Genomic DNA, 20,167 nt, shown 5'->3' on the forward strand with positions numbered 1-20,167 from the left:
AGCAGCCAAAGAATGTTAGCGCCTCCTACAGGCTGCTTCTGACTGTCCTGTCAGATCCCTGGAGTAGCTCTGCTCTGCCCTTGGGGGTACCTGGGAAGAAACTTGAGAGACTTGGTACTCCTGCTTTTTCATTTTTGTAGTTGTAAGTTTGTTTAAAGATGCTTTTTGTTTTTTCTTTTGAAGTGAAGGTTAAATAAGGTGTTCCATTTGAAGTACTGAAACCAGTGCCTGCTATGTCTTACGTGCTCTGTAGATATTGACCATTTGTTTTTTGTTATACAGTCAATGTGCCAGGGCGGGAAAAGCATCACCTGTGATGGACACCTCACTCTGCTGCTTATTCTGAGGGGCTTAGAGAAGGTCGCTTCTTGGACCTTGGGTTTCCAACTCTATGTAGTGGCAGCGACAGCACTTCTTGCCCAGAGTTGAGGAAATTTCCTGTGCGAAAGTCTGTAGCACATTGTTTCTAAACCTTATTCCAGAGTTCAAGAACACAGAATAGGCAAGGAAGTAAGTTCTCTTCCTGGAGTTGCATAATCTGTCTTTTGCATTGAGGACTATGGCAAGGCCTGGAGTAAGTAACTGCCTTACCCTTTTGGGCCGCTGTAACAAAAGTACCATAAACCAAGTGGTGTTTATAAACAACAGACATGTATTTCTCACAGTTCTGGAGGCTGGGAAGTCCAGAGTTGTGGTGCTGGCACATTCGGTGTCTGGTGAGGGCCCACTTCCTCAATGACAGCCAGCTACTTCCTGTAACCTCACATGGTGGAAAGAGGCGAGGGAGCTCTGTTGGGGTCTTTTCATAAGGGCACCAGTCCCAGTCACGAGAGTTCCACCTTCATGACCTAATCACCTCCCAAAGGTCCGACCTCCTAACACACCACCATCTGGGGGGTTAGGATTTCAACACATGAAACTTGAGGGAATACAAACATTGAGACCATAGCAATAGCAAATGTGTTTATTATTACTTTTTTTTTTTTTTTTTTTTTTGCGGTACGCGGGCCTCTCACTGTTGTGGCCTCTCCCGTTGCGAAGCACAGGCTCCGGACGCGCAGGCCCAGCGGCCATGGCTCACGGGCCCAGCTGCTCCGCAGCATGTGGGATCTTCCCAGACCGGGGCACGAATCCGTGTCCCCTGCATCGGCAGGTGGACTCTCAACCACTGCGCCACCAGGGAAGCCCTATTATTACTTTTTAAATAAACCTTCTACTTTAGACTAATTTTAGACGTATAGAAGGGTTGCAGACATGGTACAGAGAGTTACTGTGTACTCTTTACTCAGTTTGCCCTAACGTAACATCTTAGATGACCATGGTGCATTTGTCAAAACTAAGAAATTAACATTGGTACACTATTAACTGAACTACAGACTTTATTTGAATTTCACCAGTTTATCCAGTAATGCCCTTTTTATGTTCCAGGATCCAATCCAATATACCACAATGCATTTAGAAAGCCTGTTTAATGGTTAACCGTAAACAACCACGAGGGTGGATTTTTCTACACTATATATAGCCCTTAAAATAATTTTTAAGGTTGGAAACTGCTGCTCTAGCCCTTAGGGCACCTTAGAAAATGTTCATAGATTGAGAACAAAGATGGTCAGAAATCTAGAGGATACCTGTTTCTTTGGGGCAAATATCTAAAAGTTAGGTAGCCTTTGTCAAATCCATTCTTTGAAGTAATCTTCACTGCAGCTATGAGAATATGATGGTGCCACCCAAAATTCTGTGCATTAGAAACAAGTCAGCCATAGTCTTCGATAGTTTTTGGATTGGGTTTTTAGTATTTAGCAGACATTTACCTGTTGGGCACTCAGCCTCGTGTCCAGGACCCGGCCTCTGGCCGAGTCCAGTGCCAAAGTGGAGACCTGACCTTGTGGCCTCTGCTCTTGGGGGAGGCTGTGGGTGACGCAGGTCAGTAACTCCAGGGGGAGGTGATGTGGAGGCAGGTGAGCATTAGGACAGGGGTCTGGCCACGTTCCTGGTATCGAAGGGGGCCAAGCAGCGAGGCCTGTGCCTCAGTGATCCCCACGCACTGGTGATCCCATGAGGGGCGCCATAAGCTTGTGAAATTCACGTTCACTCCAGAGTGTTCCTCAAGCCCCAAGATGATAGCATTTTCAAATGAGAATTCTTAAAGCCGGGTACTCCACCCACTGTGATCTTGTCTTCCCCAAGTTATTTGACTTCCCGACATTTGTTTTTGACATGGCAGCTCTTAGAGCTAAACGAAACACACATTAGGGCCGTTCTGAGGTCCCATCGAGGCAGATTTCATTTTTTGCAGGCTGCAAAAGTGTCCCGTTAGGAAGGGTGCGGTCCATGTGAGGAGGTGGCATCCCACAGGTCTCTTCTGACTCCAACCCAGTGAGTGAACAGCCCCAGTCTGCTTTAGTCTGTGCCTAAACTGGTGGGGTCACTTCCTGCGCTGGCAGCTCTGGGTTAGGAGCTGGAGAGCACTGCCAGATGCAGCTCATCTTCCTCAGCTCATCAAGCCGGTTTAGTAAGAGCGGGGTTCTTTCCAGAAGTGCCCGCAAGGGCTTCCCTGGTGGCGCAGTGGTTGAGAGTCCGCCTGCCGATGCAGGGGATGCGGGTTCGTGCCCCGGTCTGGGAAGATCCCACATGCCGCGGAGCGGCTGGGCCCGTGAGCCATGGCCGCTGAGCCTGCGCGTCCGGAGCCTGTGCTCCGCAACGGGAGGGGCCACAACAGTGAGAGGCCCGCGTACAGCAAAAAAATAAAATAAAAAAATAAACATTCATAATCTTTAAAAAAAAAAAAAAAATGTGCCTGCAAAATGGTTCTTTAGGTTAATGGGGTCTTTTCTCTCCACTGAACGCACATAGCTTTCTATCTCTGTGGTTTATCCCTGAAGGTCAGAGCCTCTCTTCATTGCATTCCCCACATTTCCTTCAGTTGCATTAATTGGTTGAAATGTTTTGCTTTTATAGGAATCAAAATTTTAGACGTGTAAACTCTTGACCTAGCAATTCCACTTTAATGATTTTATCCTAAGAATTAGGCATGCCCACAGTATTAAGTCGTTTAAAATTGGAAATAACTTCAGTGCCTGTTAATAGAGAGTAATTAAATTATGGTACATCTGTTAATTGTTCTCCAAGTTACAGATTTCTCTAAAAACTTTCAGTGACGTGTCTTCTGCAGTTGGTAAAGAAACCAAGTAGAGAATTGGAGGTGGAATGAAGCTGGATTTTACAAACGTGGAAAAAAGCAGAAGAGTAGGGTTTTTAAAATATAGATTATCTTACGATATTTCGAACATGTGTATTCAAGCCAGTGAAAATTTAGTATCTGCTGGGTCCTAGATACTGTTAGGTGTTAGGAACACTGACAAGTCACAGTTCCTGCCCTGATAAGTACATAAAAAAAGAATACTGAGCAATTAAAAAAAATTTTTTTGGCCACCCTGTGCAGGTTGTGGGATCTTAGTTCCCTGACCAGGGATCGAACCTGGGCCCTCAGCAGTGAGGGTGCGGAGTCCTAACCACTGGACCTCCAGGGAATTCCCAAGCAATATTTAATTTCAGTGAATGTATTCCAAAAGAAGTTGATAGTTTTGAACCTAGACTGTCACATTACTTACTTATCTTTGTTAATCATCTCAGTGCTTGGGGCCACACCTCCTGAATGGCAGCCCCAAGTGTGATTTTTCTGTCTTACTCTGGGTATAGCTGATAAACATTATCCCAGAGTGATCTTGCTTAATCTGAGAGACCAAAATGAAACTACTTCTTACGCACCAGCAAGGTATTTGTAAGAAGAAATTGAATATACGTTTACCCATAAAAATATTCATCCTCATTTATCCATAATTCTGCTGTGAAGCTTTCTGGTAAAAGCCATGTGCATAAAGCTATTTATCACAGTGTAACTTATAGTAGTAAAAAGATTGGGATCAACTCAGATATCCAACTATCGCAGTGTGGTTCAGTCACTCGGGAAACATCCTCTCCGAGGGATATCATGCAGCCATTAAAGATGATGGTGATTGGCCTGACTAGTGCCCTGGGCCAGAGCTTCATCTTCATGACAGTTGTGTATTTTGGTCCCCTGACCTGCTCCATGATCACCACAACTCGAAAGTTCTTCACCATTTTGGCCTCTTATCCTCTTCGCCAACCCCATCAGCCCCATGCAGTGGGTGGGCACTGTGCTTGTGTTCTTGGGTCTCGGTCTCAATGCCAAGTTTGGGAAAGGAGCCAAGAAGACATCCCAGTAGGAAGAGAGAGACTACCTCCACTCCAAGAATATTTAAGTTATTTTCTGGAACAGTGACATCTCTTGGGAAAATAGACAAAATAGAGATAAAGGACTAGGTTTCAGTCTGGGTTAAAAAAAAAAAATGATGGTGAGACTAGAGGGCAAAAGCTATAGGGCAACATGCAGCAATGCTCACAAGATGACACTAAATGAACAAAGTAGTACAAAATAAATCCACACCTGAGATTATAATGATCTAAAACTGTATAAACCAAAGGACCAGAAAAGAATATATAAAGGTGGTGATCGTGTTAACATGATAAAATCGTGGGTGATTTTTTTTCCCCCTTTGGCTCTACTTTTTTAGATTTCATACACTAGTTATATGGTTTTCATTACTTTAGAAATGAGATTAAAGGGGAAAAAATTCAGAGCAGAGAGTATGCTGTCCTAGAGATTGGTTTTTGTGGTTAGATTGCGGGCTTGGCAGGGTGGGGAAGAGAATTGATAAATCCCATTAAGGAGGGAGTGCCTGTAATTAACTTACTGTGCTCTGATTCCCCTCTTCGGCTCCAGGAATTGAGGAAGCTCAGATGGGAAAACGAGGATACTTGACACCCACCAGCGCTCAAGAACATCTCACGGCTCTTTGGAAGAATGAAGGTGCTGTACCAGCCTAAAGAAATAGCCCTTTGCTTTCCTGGACTCATTTACCCTGCCTTTTTATTTTTATGCTTTCACAATTGTGATTCTTGTAGATCTCTCCTGAAATCGAACAGTAGATTTGGGGCAGGCTTCAGGGTACATTGTTGTTGATGCCTTATAGTGTGGGGAAGGCATGAACTTGACAGTTACTGTAACTGAGCCTGGTCATTAAATGACAGCTGCAGGTGGGCATCGCCTAATACAGTTTGACATATGTCTCGAAGGTTCAGTGTAACTCACTTTATTTTAAATGCCCGTAAATAAAAGTTGTTTTTTTTTTAAGGTTTCTATGGGAATTCCTTCTGTGAATCAAAAAATGAACTCTGTTTTTATTACATTAGGATTCTCATACATTTTAATTCCCTACAAATAGGACAGTCTTCCATTAGTCTTTGAATTTATAAGAAAAGCCCACATATCACCCACCCTCTGAGAGTGTGTTCTGGAACACTGAATGTAACTGCTGTGTAATGACAAGCACTTAAAAATGAAAATCTTGCTAAGGGGATAAGTGATGTCAGAAAAAAGATAGCACTCAAGTTAGTATGAGTGTTGTTGGCCCTGACATGTTCGATTCATTCTCTCTGTAGCTTTTGTTTGGGTTACCAGACACTTGGAACACAGCTTTGATCCATAGACGATCTTGGTAGCATCTATGTGGAGGGTTTTTTATTTTGTTTCCTTTTGTTGTTATTATTTTTTTAGTTGGGGTATAGTTGCTTTACAATGTTGTGTTAGTTTCTGCTGTACAATGAATTGAAACAGCTATATGTGTACATATATCCCCTCCCTCTTGGACCTACCCTCCCATCCCACCCATCTTAGGAAGACTAACTGTTTTTTGATTTGATTTTTGTTTGTTTATTTCAAATACATTTTCTTATAAATACCAAAGTAATAAGTGTGTCGTGTGCACGCGTGCGCGTGAGTCTAATGATCCAGGAACGTAACCAGAAGCACGTGAAAGTTTTTGTTTCCCATCCTTGTCCATCGCAGCCCCTGGGCTAAGCACTGTCATCCCTGTAGCACCCGTCTTTAAACCCATCATCTCCCCTGTGTGTAGGCTCACAGCACCCAGAGACTGTTTTTTTGCTCGTTAGTTTTTATAAAGACAAATGTGATCTTACTCTACATATTGTCCTACATTCTGGGATTTTTTTTTTCCACTCAGTAAAATTTCCGTGGTCATCCTTCCATGCTCTTACATATAGATTTAAATGATCCTTTTGGTTTATTTCAAACACAGGATTCTTTCTGAATTACCTTTTTCTGGGACTGGAAGATGTTGGCATGGAGTCCAGATTCAATCCCAGTATGTTCTTTCTGGATTTCTTGGTGGTGCCACCCTCAAGGTAATGCCCTTTCATTGGCTTTATTTCACTTGACAAAGGCTTCTGGAACAATTGAATAATGACCTCTGGGAGAGGATGATGGAAGGGTCACGGGCACTGAGAAGTCGTGCATCTGTTCCACTCCCAGGTGGCAGGTGGTAGGAACATTTTCCTTTCCATTCTTCCTGAGCGCAGGAAGAATGTGGGTTTCTTTCTGAGTGTGGTGGTGAAGTAGGGGTGGGTGAGAGGCTGAGGAACACGCCCTTCATGCTGAGCACCCACTGATGCTATGCGTCCTCCTACAGGTATCGCCCTGTCAGCCGCCTCGGGGACCAGATGTTCACCAACGGCCAGACGGTGAACCTGCAGGCTGTCATGAAGGATGTGGTTCTGATCCGAAAGCTTCTGGCCTTGATGGCCCAAGAACAGGAGCTGCCAAGAGAGGTGGCAGCACCCGCCACAGATGAGGTCAGGGCCGCCTTGGAGCTGATGTCGTAGTTCTGACTCCCTACGCTCTGGGTCCTGGGAGATGCCTGTTAGCAGTTCTATACAGCTGTGTGTGAGCCATGGGTTTGGGAGGACCAGGCGAGGTCTGGGGGAAAGCATGGGTCTGAGCGTGGCCCCAGCGATCACGCCCGGGGTGACCTTGGTTGAGTTGCTTTAACTTCTTGGTCTTGTCTCCACTATAAAATGCATGTGGTCTGGGGTGGGATTTTATATGTGGTGTGTTCTGGGCCACCTGCTCTCCCTGGCAGCTCTAGAAAGACCAGTCTGCTGCCCTCAGCTCTAAGAATGTCCCTCCTGCGTTATGGTACCAGAGCCCATGCCACCCAGCTCTGGTTTTGGCTCAGGAAGGTCTCCAGCATTGGGGTCAGGAAGGCAGTGTTGTCATTTGTAGGAATTTCCCAGAATAGGACTGTCAGATTTGGGGCCTCAGCTTCCTCTCCAGTAAACGGTGGAGCTGAATTCCTGTTTCAGCAGACATTTCCCGAGCCCCTTCAGTGGGCCAGGTCCTCGGTGGGTATAAAGATGAGTCAGGCACTCAGGAAGTTTGCTGAGATCACTGACATCCTTCCCATCTCTAAGATGCTCTCTGGATGCAAATGGGAAGGACCGTCTCAGCCTTGAGTAGTCAGGGCTTCCAGGCTCCCTTCCCCTGCTGGGACAGGCCTGTCGCCAGGTGGCGCCACTGTCTGTCCCGGACGCCCATGCTCTGGGTTACTCGGCCCTTCTGCTTGGGGTTTCTTTGGTTTTGCTTAAGTTTTCTGATCTGCTGGGGCAAATGTGCCTTTAAAAATCCTCAGTATCAGAGAAAGGTGCCATCTGCAGGTCCTAGTTCAGTTTCAGAGGGAAGGCCTTAGGATAGCCGGCTCCAGTGACCAGGGCTAAGGATTTTGCGTTGACATCCCTTGAAAGTAGGGCAGCCTTTTGTCCAAGAGAAAAAGCTAAATCTCTGCAGAAATGAACAGTGTCCTCTCTGATTCCTGAGGTCCTTTTGCTACCTGAAGTCCCAGTGCCCTCCTGCCATCTGATTAACAGGGTGTGTTGTTTCTTCCCACACTTGCACCCAACATCCCATTCCCATGGCGGCCCTCTCACGAATCGTGAATGCCTTGTGTGGGTGGGCTAGCGCCGCTCCAGGCACCGAGAATATACAAGGTGAGACACGGTCTCACTCATTTCACAAGTAGTCACATGGCCCTGAGTCAGGTGACGCCATAAGAAGTGAGTTAGTCTGACAGGGCCTCTGTCATCATGTAGGTGACCATCTCTCCCTGTGAGGCTCCTTCTGCCAGAACAGAAAATAGACCTGTCCTCTCTGTAACTGAGAAGACCCTGCTATTCCTCAGGATTGAGGACAAGCCCACTTTATCACTAATGGGTTCCAAGACATCCTCATTTACTGGGTCTTCCCCCACCCTCCGCTTTCCCTCCTCTCGGTGCTGGCAGCTTTCTTCTCTCATCTGACCCACCCTGGGACAAAGGACCATGTGTCTCTCTCCTGTGCCGTACCCAGCCCCTTGAGACCAGACAGTGTCAGTAGGTGGTGCTCTAGGGCAGCTTACTGCCTTAAGGCCTGTCACCTGGGCAGGTGTGGGAGAAGAGGAAGAGGCAGAGCCAGGGACAGAAATATTGAAAGGATTGGTTAAATATTTCACTGAGGCCTGGAGATCAGCCAGTAACTTGACATAGCCTTTATCTTAATTGATGGCACAGGAAATCATAAGGCAAGCATTTTTCCTTTTAAGAAATTACTTCACCTGCATTTTTATGAGTGCTTTGGATTAAGTTTTTCAAAACCATAAATAAAGCTGAAACTCCATATGAGAATCAGTTATCTCACAGGATAACAGAGCTACATAAGAAGAGTATTGATATGGGAAGAATTTCTAGCGTTGCCTTAAGAATTAGATACCAAGGGACTTCAGCTGCTGCTAGCAGATACATCCATTACCTTCTTGGCCTGCACACTTTGAGGGAATAAGCTACCATGTTGGAGAAGCCCATGCAGCAAATAATTGAAGGTGGCTTCTGGCCAACAACCAACTAGAAACTGACGCCCTTGGTCCAGTAGTCCTCAAGGAACTGAATCCTGCCAACAGCCGTGTCAGCTTAGAAGTGGGTCCTCCCCAAGTTGAACCTTCAGATGAGACCCTAGCCCTGGCTGACTCCTTTATTGTGGCCTGGGGGAGACTCTGAAGCAGAGAACCCAGTTAAGCTGTGCCCAGATTTCTGACTCTCAGAAACTGTGAGATAATAATTGTGTGTCAATTTAAAAGGAAAAGAAGGAGACTTCTTAGAAATTTGAGTTCATTTTACTCCCAGAAAGAGACGGGCTGGTAAATAGGTAGTGGGGCTGATGTTTTGTTGATGCATGTGGACAAGAGAGATTTAGGACTACTTTTGCCACTGACCTGTCAAGTTCAAAAGACATAAAGGCAAACTCCAGAGCTCATCATTTGTCAGAGCTCTAGTAAGAAAGAAAAATGGAACCGGGCCTGGCCTTTTTGAGGTTCTTCCATCACGCCTGTTTTCTTGGTTGTGTCTTGGCCAGGAAAAAGACCCTTCGATCGCTATGGACCGGTCCTTTCTGAGTCTACTTCCAGGCCAGTCCCTCACAGACAAACTTTACAACATTTGGATTCGCCTTCAGAGCCACGTCAATATTGTGTTTGATAGTGAGATGGACAAATTAATGATGGAGAAGTACCCTGGCATTAGACAGGTGAGCAGTGAGTTGGATCCCCATTGCTAGCCAAAGGGGTTAAAATAGTAAACATGTTTGTCTTGAAGGAAGAAAATGATAAACATATTTGATTTTTTTTTTTTTTTTAATGCTTTCTGTGGACTTTTTTCCCCATAAAGATCCTGGAGAAGAAGGATGGTTTATTCCGGAAGCACATGATGGGAAAGCGAGTAGACTATGCAGCCCGCTCAGTCATCTGCCCAGACATGTACATCAACACCAATGAAATTGGAATTCCCATGGTATGTGCTGTTAGGTGGCGATGGGAGTGGCGAGGAGGGCTGGGGAGAAGGCACGTGGCCGACTATAGTGGCTTGGGTGGGGACAGCCTCTGCCTCTTCCCGGACGAGCTGTTCGGAGGGGACCCTGAGGCCATGGGGTAGCGTTGCTCTCAATCCCTGCCTGGTCTCCAAATACCCTCTACCCACAAGGAAGACCCACCTCCCGGGCCACCAGGAAGCAGACGGCAGGGTGCACATCCCTCCTGCCTAGCTTCTTCCTGCCTGTCTTGGCCTAATCTTTAAGCCTTCCTAGTGAGATTGAATACATGATAGAGATGAGGGGGAGGGAAGGGGGGGGGGTCTCCGTCCCGTGTACTTGCCGGCATCAGGAGTCAGGCCGCGGAGGAGCCCCAGAGAGCAGGCATCGCCCATCCTCCCAGATCCGCAGGGGTAGGCGGTTTGCCCCATCCACCCATTAGTGTTTCCTCAAGGAGCCAGCCTCCTTTTCTCACTCCCCCACCACGTCAAGCTGTGGTGCTCGTTAGCAGCGGCCCCTTAATCGGCTTCCTCCTTAATGAGCCTCGATGTCAGTAATAGAAGATGGTTTAATTCCCTCCGCGGAGAGGCTCACTTCCTTGTGCACGGTCCCCCCTGCCGCTCTCCTGGGAGGACTGGTGTTCCGATGGACTCCCACCTGCTGCCGCCTCCTCCCTCGGGCACACATGGGCTTCCTGGGCAAGGGCTCTTGTGGGAGGGGACAAGAGTCAGAGAACGCCCAGTCCGGTGCCCATGGCCTCCTGGGAACCCAGGGGTCTTTGCATCTGGAAGCTGGGTCAGGTGGCAGGGAAAGGCATTGGGAAGTTCCTGAGTCCAAGGCCCTGGGAGGAGACCTGTTCGTTGCTCTCTTTGGACAGAGGGCAGGGGCTGCCCCTTTTGGCTTTGGCCTCATGGTGCCTCCAGGGTCCCCGGCTGTGGGAGGGACCTTTAGTGTTGCTCCTTTTTCCACCTTCAAAGGTCCTCTCTTTCTTGGATCTGGGTTCATTTGGTAATGGAGGGACTCTGAATTTCCCCCTCTGCCTATCTCCAGCCTGCCCCAAGCCTCAGGGCCATGGTGGCCTGGGGTATTCCTCGCAGAATAGCCGTGAGGAGCAGAGTGTGTGAACTGCCTCTTGGTTCCTTGTGGCACGCCCTTCTCATCTAGCATTGTGGACAGGTGTTAACAGAAGCAGAGGAGGCAAAGTCTGGGAAGTAACCTAAAGACCCAGCAGGGAACCAGACAGACTTAGCATGTCCCCTGTGAGGCTTACATTACAGCAGTGGAGACGCATCAACAGATACACAAGTATAGATCTTCCTCAACTTATGATGGGGTTATATCCCTGTAAACCCCATCGTAAGTTGAAAATGCCATGGGTCGAAAATGCATTTAACGGACCTAACCTACTGAACAGCATAGCTTAGGTCTAACCTACCTTAAATGTGCTCAGAACACTTATGTTAGCCCACAGTTGGGCAAAATCATCTAATGCAAAGCCTATTTTATAATGTTCAATAAAGTGTTGAATATCCCTTGTTAAGTTATTGAATACTGTCCCGAAAGTGAACAACAGGACGGCTCTGAGTGTATGGGTTATTTACCCCCGTGATCACGGGGCTGACTGCCAGCTGCAGCTTGCTGCCGCGCCCTGCTTCAGGAGAGTATCATACAACGTTTCAGTAGCCCAGGAAGAGGCCTAAGTTCAAAATGGGGAGTACAATTTCTACTGAACACGTGTTGCTTTTGCACCATCGTAAAGCCCCCAAAATCCTAAGTCGGGCACAGTTTGTACATGTACACTCTGTCAGGCAGTGGTCAGTGCATTGGCAGAAGTGGAATGGGCCACGGGGCGGGGAGGGCCTCTCACACAGAGCCACTCATGTTGAGACCTGGCCAGCATTTAGCAAGTTCCTTTACCTGGGACTTCTCAGAGTTGCTCATGTACTTATATGTGCCTTTTGAAGCATCAAAGGGTTTTAATATTCAGTAGCTCAGAACTCGCTTAACCAGGGAATTCATTTTTCTTGGAGTGTGGTGCAGGTCCGGTGTATCAAATGGAGCACTGAGTTTTCTCATATATCAGGAGACCAAATCAGTTTCATCTCAGGGCAAGTAAAGAGATTTGAATGGCATGGCTGGGCTCAGGGCATGGGCCACCTTCAATTAGAGATGGCTGCTGGGGGGGCGTGGGGGAAGTGTTGGCGGGAGAAAATGGTACTTGAGGGTGGGTATCTGCTGTCTCTCTCAAGCTAGTGTTCCATGCTATTTTCTGTCTTTTGGGACTAAATGAGTGTTATTGGCAGACCAGGAAATGGTGAAATTTTTAAATGGGTTAAAAAAAATTCTGCGTAAACTGCAACACTCAGATTACTCTCTTCGAGCAGACTCTGCTAGAAAAGGAGACCCAATCTCTTTCCTTAAGGGAGTGGGTCTGCAAAAATGTGGAAAACACAGGGAGGATGCTGCTTTACTTGCTGAAGGACGACCTTCTTGGCTCAGAGAGTACCTTTGCATCTTAGGGAAAAAGTAACACAGCCTGTTGAGTTGGATCTGGGGGTCCATGTATCCTTTCTGCCCACCCTGAATTTTCACATCCACTCCTTGTTTCCAGGTGTTTGCCACAAAGCTGACCTACCCTCAGCCAGTCACCCCCTGGAACGTTCAGGAACTGAGGCAGGCGGTCATCAACGGCCCCAGTGTGCACCCAGGAGCCTCCATGGTCATCAACGAGGATGGTAGCCGCACGGCCCTGAGCGCCTCGAACCTAACCCAGCGGGAGGCCGTGGCCAAACAGCTCCTGACACCAGCCATGGGGGCACCTAAGCCCCAGGGGACAAAAATTGTGAGTAATGGGCAGATTTGGTCAGGGGCTCGGCCACCTGCTGTTGGCTCCCCATGACTGCCGGCTGTCAGCTGTGGCCTCAGTGAGCGCAGATGCAGGAGTGCTGTGAGAGCAGTTCCTGCCTCGCCTTCCCTCTCCCCGCCCCCCCACCCCCAGAGGAAGCTGCCCCCAGATGTGGGTGTTCCCTAGGGCCTGAACACCATGAATAAAACTCCATTTGGCCATCCCATGCATGCAGCGCAATTCTGGGTACATGTCGGGGCTTGAAAAACGCTCTTTAATTATAACTCTGTTGTGATTTGCTGCCCTTGAACAGGGCTGCTCAAAGGGTGGTCCTCCGAGCAGCAGCATCCCTGGGGCTGGTAGGAAATGCACATTCGTTCCTTCCCCTCTCCCTCCCCCCCACCCCTGAATTAGTCTCTCTGGGAATGGAACCTAGGAATCTGTATAGTAAGAAGCTCTGCAGAGGGTTCCTCTGCATGCTGAAGCTTGAGAACTGCCCTAAAGGAAGGGAACATTCTGTGTCTGATAACACAGTACTACAGGCAAGAACTAGCAGTCCCCCGGAAGTGAAGTATCAGATGAAACCTGTCAGTTTTCAGTTAAGGGATCCTGAGGCTTTACCTGGGCTTCACTGAAAAGAGTATATGATGGATTAGCAATGTCTGCTGAGGACAGATGGGTGGGTGACATCACTTGTGTCTGTGTCAAATAATAACCATTCCTGCTGGGAGGGGTATAGCAAATAACGGCTAACCAGGCAACAGTGGCGGAAGTTGCTAGAGTGAAATGGACTGGATTTGGGATTAATTTATGGTGACTGCCCAGAGTCAGAGGATGACTGAGTGTGTCTCCCGCACCCACTTGAACGCTTGTTAGACCTCCTTTTGCCCTCTGACACATCCAGACCCAGTGGCCGACTAGGTCTTCTCTTTAGTGGGTTTGAGCTCTACAGAGGACCACTGGTCCTTGAAGGAACTTTGGTTGGAGGACAGAGGGGGAGAGGAAGCCTCGTCACGGTGACCATTGGTCCCCGCTGCTCTTCACCGCGTCCTGTCCTCTTGCTTCCTCTCCATCTCACCGCTGTCCCGAGGTCAAGCAGGAACAGGCCATGCGTTTTCTGGTTTGGTGGCAGGGGGCACATGCAGACGCAAATCTAATCACCTGTTTTGTTTTTTTTCTCGTGCATTAAGTGAGGTTTGTGTTCAGGCTCACGGGATTATTCTGCCATTTTTAAGTGCCTAGTGTTTTGCTAGGAGCTGTGAGAAAGATGCAGGAGAAATCAAGGGGTGTTTTTTATAATTTATGGTGAAGCAAGGCAAACACTGGTAATCTTCCTACTAACTCAAGTCGAGCATGTGAAACAGTCTCACAGTAGGACATTTTGAGAAAAAAATTGAGAGAAGAGAGCAGAGTGGGGTCAGGTAGTCTGCCAGGCACCGTGGATGAGATCCTGCTGTCTCGGGGTGGATGGCCTGGTAGGAGCACCCCCAGGGAATGAGACCATAAATGTGTCACCGCTGCTGAGTGGCGTGGTGGACACAAGGGAACAGCGACGGGGGACGGTGACTTTACCCACATGAATCTGGAGAAGCAAAGAGGGCTGTGGGCAGGGTGGGCGTGCAGGGCGAGGTTGGAGTCACCAGGAGGCAGTTGAGGGCCAGCCCGGGGGCTGCAGGGGAACCGAGGGTGAAAGCAGGGTGTGTTTCAAGGGGACCTTGAAGTAGGGGGGCTTGGCTGTAGGCTGGGTGTCAGGGCTGTAAAAGAGAGAAGGTGAGAAGGAAGCGTGGTTTCCAGTGCCCTGGAAGGAGGTGTGTCTGGGTCCTTCTGAACTGAGGTCATGGTGGAGAATCTAAGGGCTAGCTAGTCTCCCGTAAAAGGTAGAAATGTGGCACTTAGGTTAGGGGGGCATAGAGTTAAGAAATGAAATCATCAGGAATTCCCTGCCAGTCCAGGGGTTGGGACTCCGAGCTTCTACTGTAGGGGGGCACGGGTTCCATCCCTAGTCGGGAAACTAAGATCCCGCAAGTCACGTGGTGCAGTCAAAAAAAAAAAAAAAAGAAGAAATGAAATTATCAGAGTTAAACTCTTTGAGCACAAAGTACAACAGAGGGAAAATGCAGTGGGGGCACCTGTGGAAGCAGGAGGCAGGTAGGGGAGGACGCCGAGGGAGAGAGGGCTCGCTCTCGGTATCTGCATCTGTCTCCCGCCTGCGCTGGGGGGTTCTTCCCGGTCAAGACCAGCCCCAGAGTATGTTTGCATCTCCCAGAGGCACTTAGTAGGTGTTTGTGGAGTTAAATATGAAGTTTAAGAAGAGTGAGGAAACGGAAGGAAGATGCAGATTTGTCCACGTGAAGGTCACGTGTGACCCAGGAGAGCCGTTTGAACAAAGTGGGGGGAGCTGGGCTTCAGGGCCTTTGTGATGAGGCAGCGAAGCAGTAGCTTCATCTATGACTGGAGCAAAAGCAAAATGATACGGGGGTTTCTGACATTAGTGGGGAGTGAGGATGGGCAGACGCGCAGGGGAGCTTCCTTCCCGTGGCCTTGTTACGTCTGTGAGGCTGGGGGTGGGCTTAGGAGAGGGCAGGTTGGCCTCACTGCACACTCAGGTCAGCTCGTGGGAAGCGACGGAAATGAGTTCTCAGCAGCCGGGAGATTGAGTGAGATTGGCCCAGTGGCCTGTCCCCCAGCCTAAGTTCACATCCCAAGCACACTGTCCCTGCCTTGTCTCCCAGCCCCACGTCTCGGCGTCCCATCGATGTGGGCCTCTTTCTCCCCTTCAGGCCTTGAACTTGCCATCCCTGCCGGGAATACTCTGTCCTCCCCGACACTCCCCAGCCGTGGCCCACTCATCCTTCTGCAAAGCCTTCGTTCCTCTAGGGCAGGGGTCCACAGCCTTTTTCAACCAAGGGCCAGATAGTAAATATCTTAGGCCTTGCGGGCCACACGGTCTCTGTTGGAGCTGCTCAGCCCCGCCTATGTAGAGTGAAAGCCACCACGGCAGTACAAAGTGAATGGGTACGGCTGTGTTCCAAAAAACTAGTTGCAAAAGCAGGTGGCCTGCAGTTTGCCACTTTTACAACATGAATGGGGTCCCCCCCACGGTGTGTCCCACCTCACCCCCCCCAACCCTCATTGCGTTATGTTGTCACTCCAGGTACCCCCATCTGACTGACCTCGAGTTCCTAAACCCCGTGAGGACAGGGCAGGGTGTTCGGCCCTCTACTCTCCCCAGCACCCAGCATGTAGGAGGCACCTGGGAAACCCCTGTGGACTGGACGGGTCCAGGATGAGATGCAGGAGGCTCTGAGGTGTGAGGGCCACATTTGACCTGAGGATGTGGCCCTGGGGCAAAGACAGGAAGGGAACTTATGAAACAAAAGTGGACCTTATATTGGGACCTGGGGTCTAAAGGTGATTATCTTTAGTTTCCAAAAATCTCAATGATGTCATATGTAATGTTTATATATGTAGTCAGATATGTGTGCATTTACAATTCATTTGTAATTTGGAAAGTAATTTTTTGGTTAATGTGTTCCTATGGAACACATTAGATCAGGACCTGGGCCAAAGGGCCGGGTGACGTGACTGGGAGGGACAGACCCAGGTCCAGGAAAGGACAAACTGCGGGTTAGATGAGAAGGGGGAGGGGGGAGTGGAAGAAGCCATTTCCCCTGGGAGGGGTGAAGTCTCTGCCCCTTCTCCTGGGCCTGGTAAATGGAGTAGAAAGTGGCCAGGATGGCCAAGCCTCATTTCCCGGCCCAGCAGTCAGCCAGGAGCAGCTCTTTGGCTCCGGCTCTGCCCCTGGGAACTCTCACCCGGGCACTGGGGCACACTAATTTTCGCTGCGGTATTTATTTAGAGACAAGAGAAAGGAAGGGCCTCAGGTTTGGGTTGGCGAGGGGAGCACCCTGTGCTCCAGGGCTTCTGTTTGGATTGGCTGGTGCCTGCTGGCCGGGCCTGCGAGCCTTCCCAGCTGTGGGGTTTGCTTACGCTGGAGGATGTCTCGAATTTTCGAGACTCAGATCCGAGGCGAGCCCGGGGTTCGGGACCCAAGCCACAGGTCCCGGCAGTTTCTTCCTTGAGAAGCTAAAGAAACAGACCTTGAAAGTCAGTTCAGGCTCCGTGACGTGCCCTAGGCAGCCACTCCTGGGAATCCTCAGAATCCAGGTCTCCTTGGAAACACGGACATGGGGGTGGGGGGAGGACGGGTTTGAATTCCTTGGGAGCAGAGAGACTGCCTCTCCGCTAGCTGCTTTTAGGACTGCCTTTTAGAATTTGAGGGGTGTGCTCCCTGCTTCCCTGAGTTGGGGGACACTGTCAGCCCAGCCGAACAGGGATGCGGGGAGGTGGGTGGGGAGCATCTCTTGTTGACCTCTAGCCTCTTTCTGTAGCCAGCTTTCTGATACAACTTCATAATGTGGACGACATAAGAAGAAACCAGACTTGGAGTAATTTGTTTCCCCCCAACCGGTTATCTGCTGGATAATTTAGGGGAGACTTGGGATGGGGGGAGGCCTCACTGAGTCTCCACAATTCCTCTGGGCTGCTAAGGGCAGCCTGCAAAATGATTGGAGTAGCAGTTGCCTCATGCATTTGTTTTTTTATTTTTATTTTATTATTTAAAAAAAATTTTTGGCCGTGCCGCAAGGCTTGTGGGGTCTTAGTTCCCCGACCAGGGCTTGAACCCAGACCCCCGCAGTGAGAGCGTGGAGTCCTAACCACTGGACTGCCAGGGAATTCCAATGCATTTGTTTTTTTTTTTGTTTTTGGGGGGTTTTTTTGCGGTATGCGGGCCTCTCACTGTTGTGGCCTCTCCCGTTGCGGAGCACAGGCTCCGGACACGCAGGCTCAGCGGCCATGGCTCACGGGCCCAGCCGCTCTGTGGCATGTGGGATCTTCCCAGACCGGGGCACGAACCCGTGTCTCCTGCATCGGCAGGCGGACTCTCAGCCACTGTGCCACCAGGGAACCCTGCATTAGTTTTTTAAAGTGGCGTCTCTGTTCATCATTTGGGAAGCCCAGTAATTAATATAGCGTAAGATTAAGGGCCTTATACTAAAGTCAGCTTTGTGGGAGGAGGTGTTCTGTCAGGAGGATGTGACCAGTGGCATATTGATATTGGTAAGGAACAAAAAAGCGTGAGCGTTGGTTGTCTTTAAGGAGTAAAGTTACTTGTGGTTTTCATTCTCTTCTTTAAGTTTGTCTGTATTTTCTGTGCTTTCCCCCACAGTAAGCATCACTTGTGCAGTTTTTCTTGGTTTCTTTAGAAATAGTTGAAGATCTTTTAAAGAAATTTCATAGAAGTAGTACACGCTCGTTGTAACACGAACATCACTAAGACGTATAAAGGTAAAGGTGATGATCTGTGCCTTACTCTTCCTCCCGTGTGTCCCTGCCTCAAGGAGAGCATAGAAACAGCTCACTGAGGATCTAAGTGCCCTTTTCCCTCGTGTATATAAACCCGTAGAGTTGGGTTGGGTTTTATTTATTTATTTTTTGGCTGTGCTGCGTGGCATGTGGGATCTTAGTTCGCTAAGAACCCACGCACCCTGCACTGAAAGCCTGGAGTCTTTTAACCACTGGACTGCCAGGGGAGGCCCCTGGGTTGGGTTTTAAATTGCCTCCTCCTATCACCTTAGATGGCACCTGGATTGTTTTTCTTTTACTGGAATACATTATTGCTATCGCTTTAGGACTATTATAGGGTTAAGTCATCCTTTTTCATCATTACATAATACTCCATAGTACATACCATGATTTAGCCACCAATGCCCATTCTGTGGGGCAGCCAGGTTTTTCCCAGTTCTTGCCACTGTTAACACTGCTGCATAAACACGCACATTCTTAGAACCTTGCGTTGACAAAAGGAAATAAGTTTTAAATGTTTTAAAATCTATTGTGAAATTGCTTTCCCAGAAGACCATGCAATTTAAACTTATTATTAATTTTTAAGTGCAATAAAGCATTTGCAGAGAGCATTGAACTGGGAATCAGGAACCCTGTGTTTCAGTCCTGGCTCTGCTGGATGAGGTTGGGCAAGTATTTCTAAAACGTGGAATTCACATTTCGAATAACGTACTCAGATGTGGCCCTGGCGGGGATTCTAGAGGTCTGCCAGATCCTTCTAGATCTGGCAGACCAGGAGTTTTATGGTTATATGTAGATATGCTGTCTACAGATGTGTCTCTTTCTTTCTTCAGGTTAATCCACAGAGGAATTCAAACTCCGGAAAGGTTATGCATCTCTGAAGAAGACAGAGATTACTGGACAGGAGCCTGTAGCCTCATTGGCATATGCCTCTGTGCCCAGAGCCAGGACAGGACTCTGCTGGGCTAGCAGCTGTTTCTCAGAGTACCAGAGGGGCTTAGTAGCTATTTCTCAAAGATTTCTAGGGTTTCAATCCAGACTAAAAGTTCTCCTTTTATTTAGTTGAGTAAAACCTGAGACAGACAGAAGGCACACTCACCCCAGGCCGAGGTGAGCCCTTGGAATAGTAGCGATGTTGCCGAAGTCGCTGCTGCTCACCCTGTTCTCTCCTGTGCCCCCAGGTATGCCGGCACGTGAAGAATGGGGACATTCTCCTCCTGAACCGACAGCCCACCCTGCACAGGCCCTCCATCCAGGCGCATCGCGCCCGCATCCTGCCCGAGGAGAAAGTCCTGCGGCTCCACTATGCCAACTGCAAGGCCTACAACGCCGACTTTGATGGAGACGAGATGAACGCCCACTTCCCTCAGAGTGAACTGGGCCGGGCCGAGGCCTACGTCCTGGCCTGCACGGATCAGCAGTACCTTGTTCCCAAGGTAGGTCTGACCTTGAGGCGGTTCCATGGTCATCGCCAGCACAACTTGGCAGTCCAGGTCCGGGCCCTTGCCAGCTCCTGGAGTCAGTGGGTGGCTCTAGGGCAGGGGCATGTGGAACAGAAGGTCTTGGCTTCTTCCGGGTGGGATCTTCAGCTCTCTAGTGGCTAGAGGCAGGGAAAGGCTTCTCTCTTGCTGCCCCTTAAAGGTGGCAGGAAAGAAGTTGTAACAGCCATCCCAGAACGCTGAGGCTAGTAGCTGCATAATAGGTCTTGTCTTCCAGTCTGTTTGGATTCTACAACTTATTAGCCTCTGGCAAGCATTAGCATCCCAGCTGTGAGGGTCCCCGAGGTCCACAGATGACTCTGATCCTTTGAGTCTGGACAAGCAGGAGTTTTAAGAGACAACGTAACCCCAAGGGTCCAGATGAAATTCCCCTCCAGCCCATGAGGAATCTCCTCTGTGAATCCCTTCCTTTATGAGCCGTTTGCGTCACAGTGATTCACAATGATACATCGTTCATTTGGGCCGCAGTGTGGAGTAGTAATAATGATAAAGAACTATGGCTACCGTTTGCCAAACACTTTGTTAGTGTCAGACACTACAAAGCACGTTGGAGGCCTCTCCTTTCTTCCTCCCCACACTCCTTGGGGTAGGTACTACTAACGTCCACATTTACACATGAAGAAACGGTGAAGGGAATTCCCTGTCGGTCCAGTGGTTAAGACTCCTTGCTTGCATTGCAACAGGCGC

General features: G+C 48.9%; 1 protein-coding gene across 1 annotated transcript in view; it reads left to right on the forward strand.

Annotated features, from left to right (window-relative positions):
- The window catches only part of POLR1A (RNA polymerase I subunit A), a 75,714-nt gene that overhangs the window by 12,647 nt on the left and 42,900 nt on the right, over positions 1 to 20,167 (forward strand). The window contains exons 7-13 of the mRNA XM_022556064.2: positions 4,805 to 4,891; positions 6,180 to 6,285; positions 6,570 to 6,732; positions 9,320 to 9,490; positions 9,631 to 9,753; positions 12,381 to 12,611; positions 19,163 to 19,417. Coding sequence (XP_022411772.2) covers positions 4,805 to 4,891; positions 6,180 to 6,285; positions 6,570 to 6,732; positions 9,320 to 9,490; positions 9,631 to 9,753; positions 12,381 to 12,611; positions 19,163 to 19,417 — 1,136 coding nt within the window. The remainder of the gene's footprint in view (positions 1 to 4,804; positions 4,892 to 6,179; positions 6,286 to 6,569; positions 6,733 to 9,319; positions 9,491 to 9,630; positions 9,754 to 12,380; positions 12,612 to 19,162; positions 19,418 to 20,167) is intronic.

This window comes from Delphinapterus leucas, chromosome 13 (genome assembly GCF_059928025.1).
Source record: "Delphinapterus leucas isolate spDelLeu-1000000601 "Yukka" chromosome 13, BTC_Dleu_Yukka2, whole genome shotgun sequence".
Taxonomy (NCBI): Eukaryota; Metazoa; Chordata; class Mammalia; order Artiodactyla; family Monodontidae; genus Delphinapterus; species Delphinapterus leucas.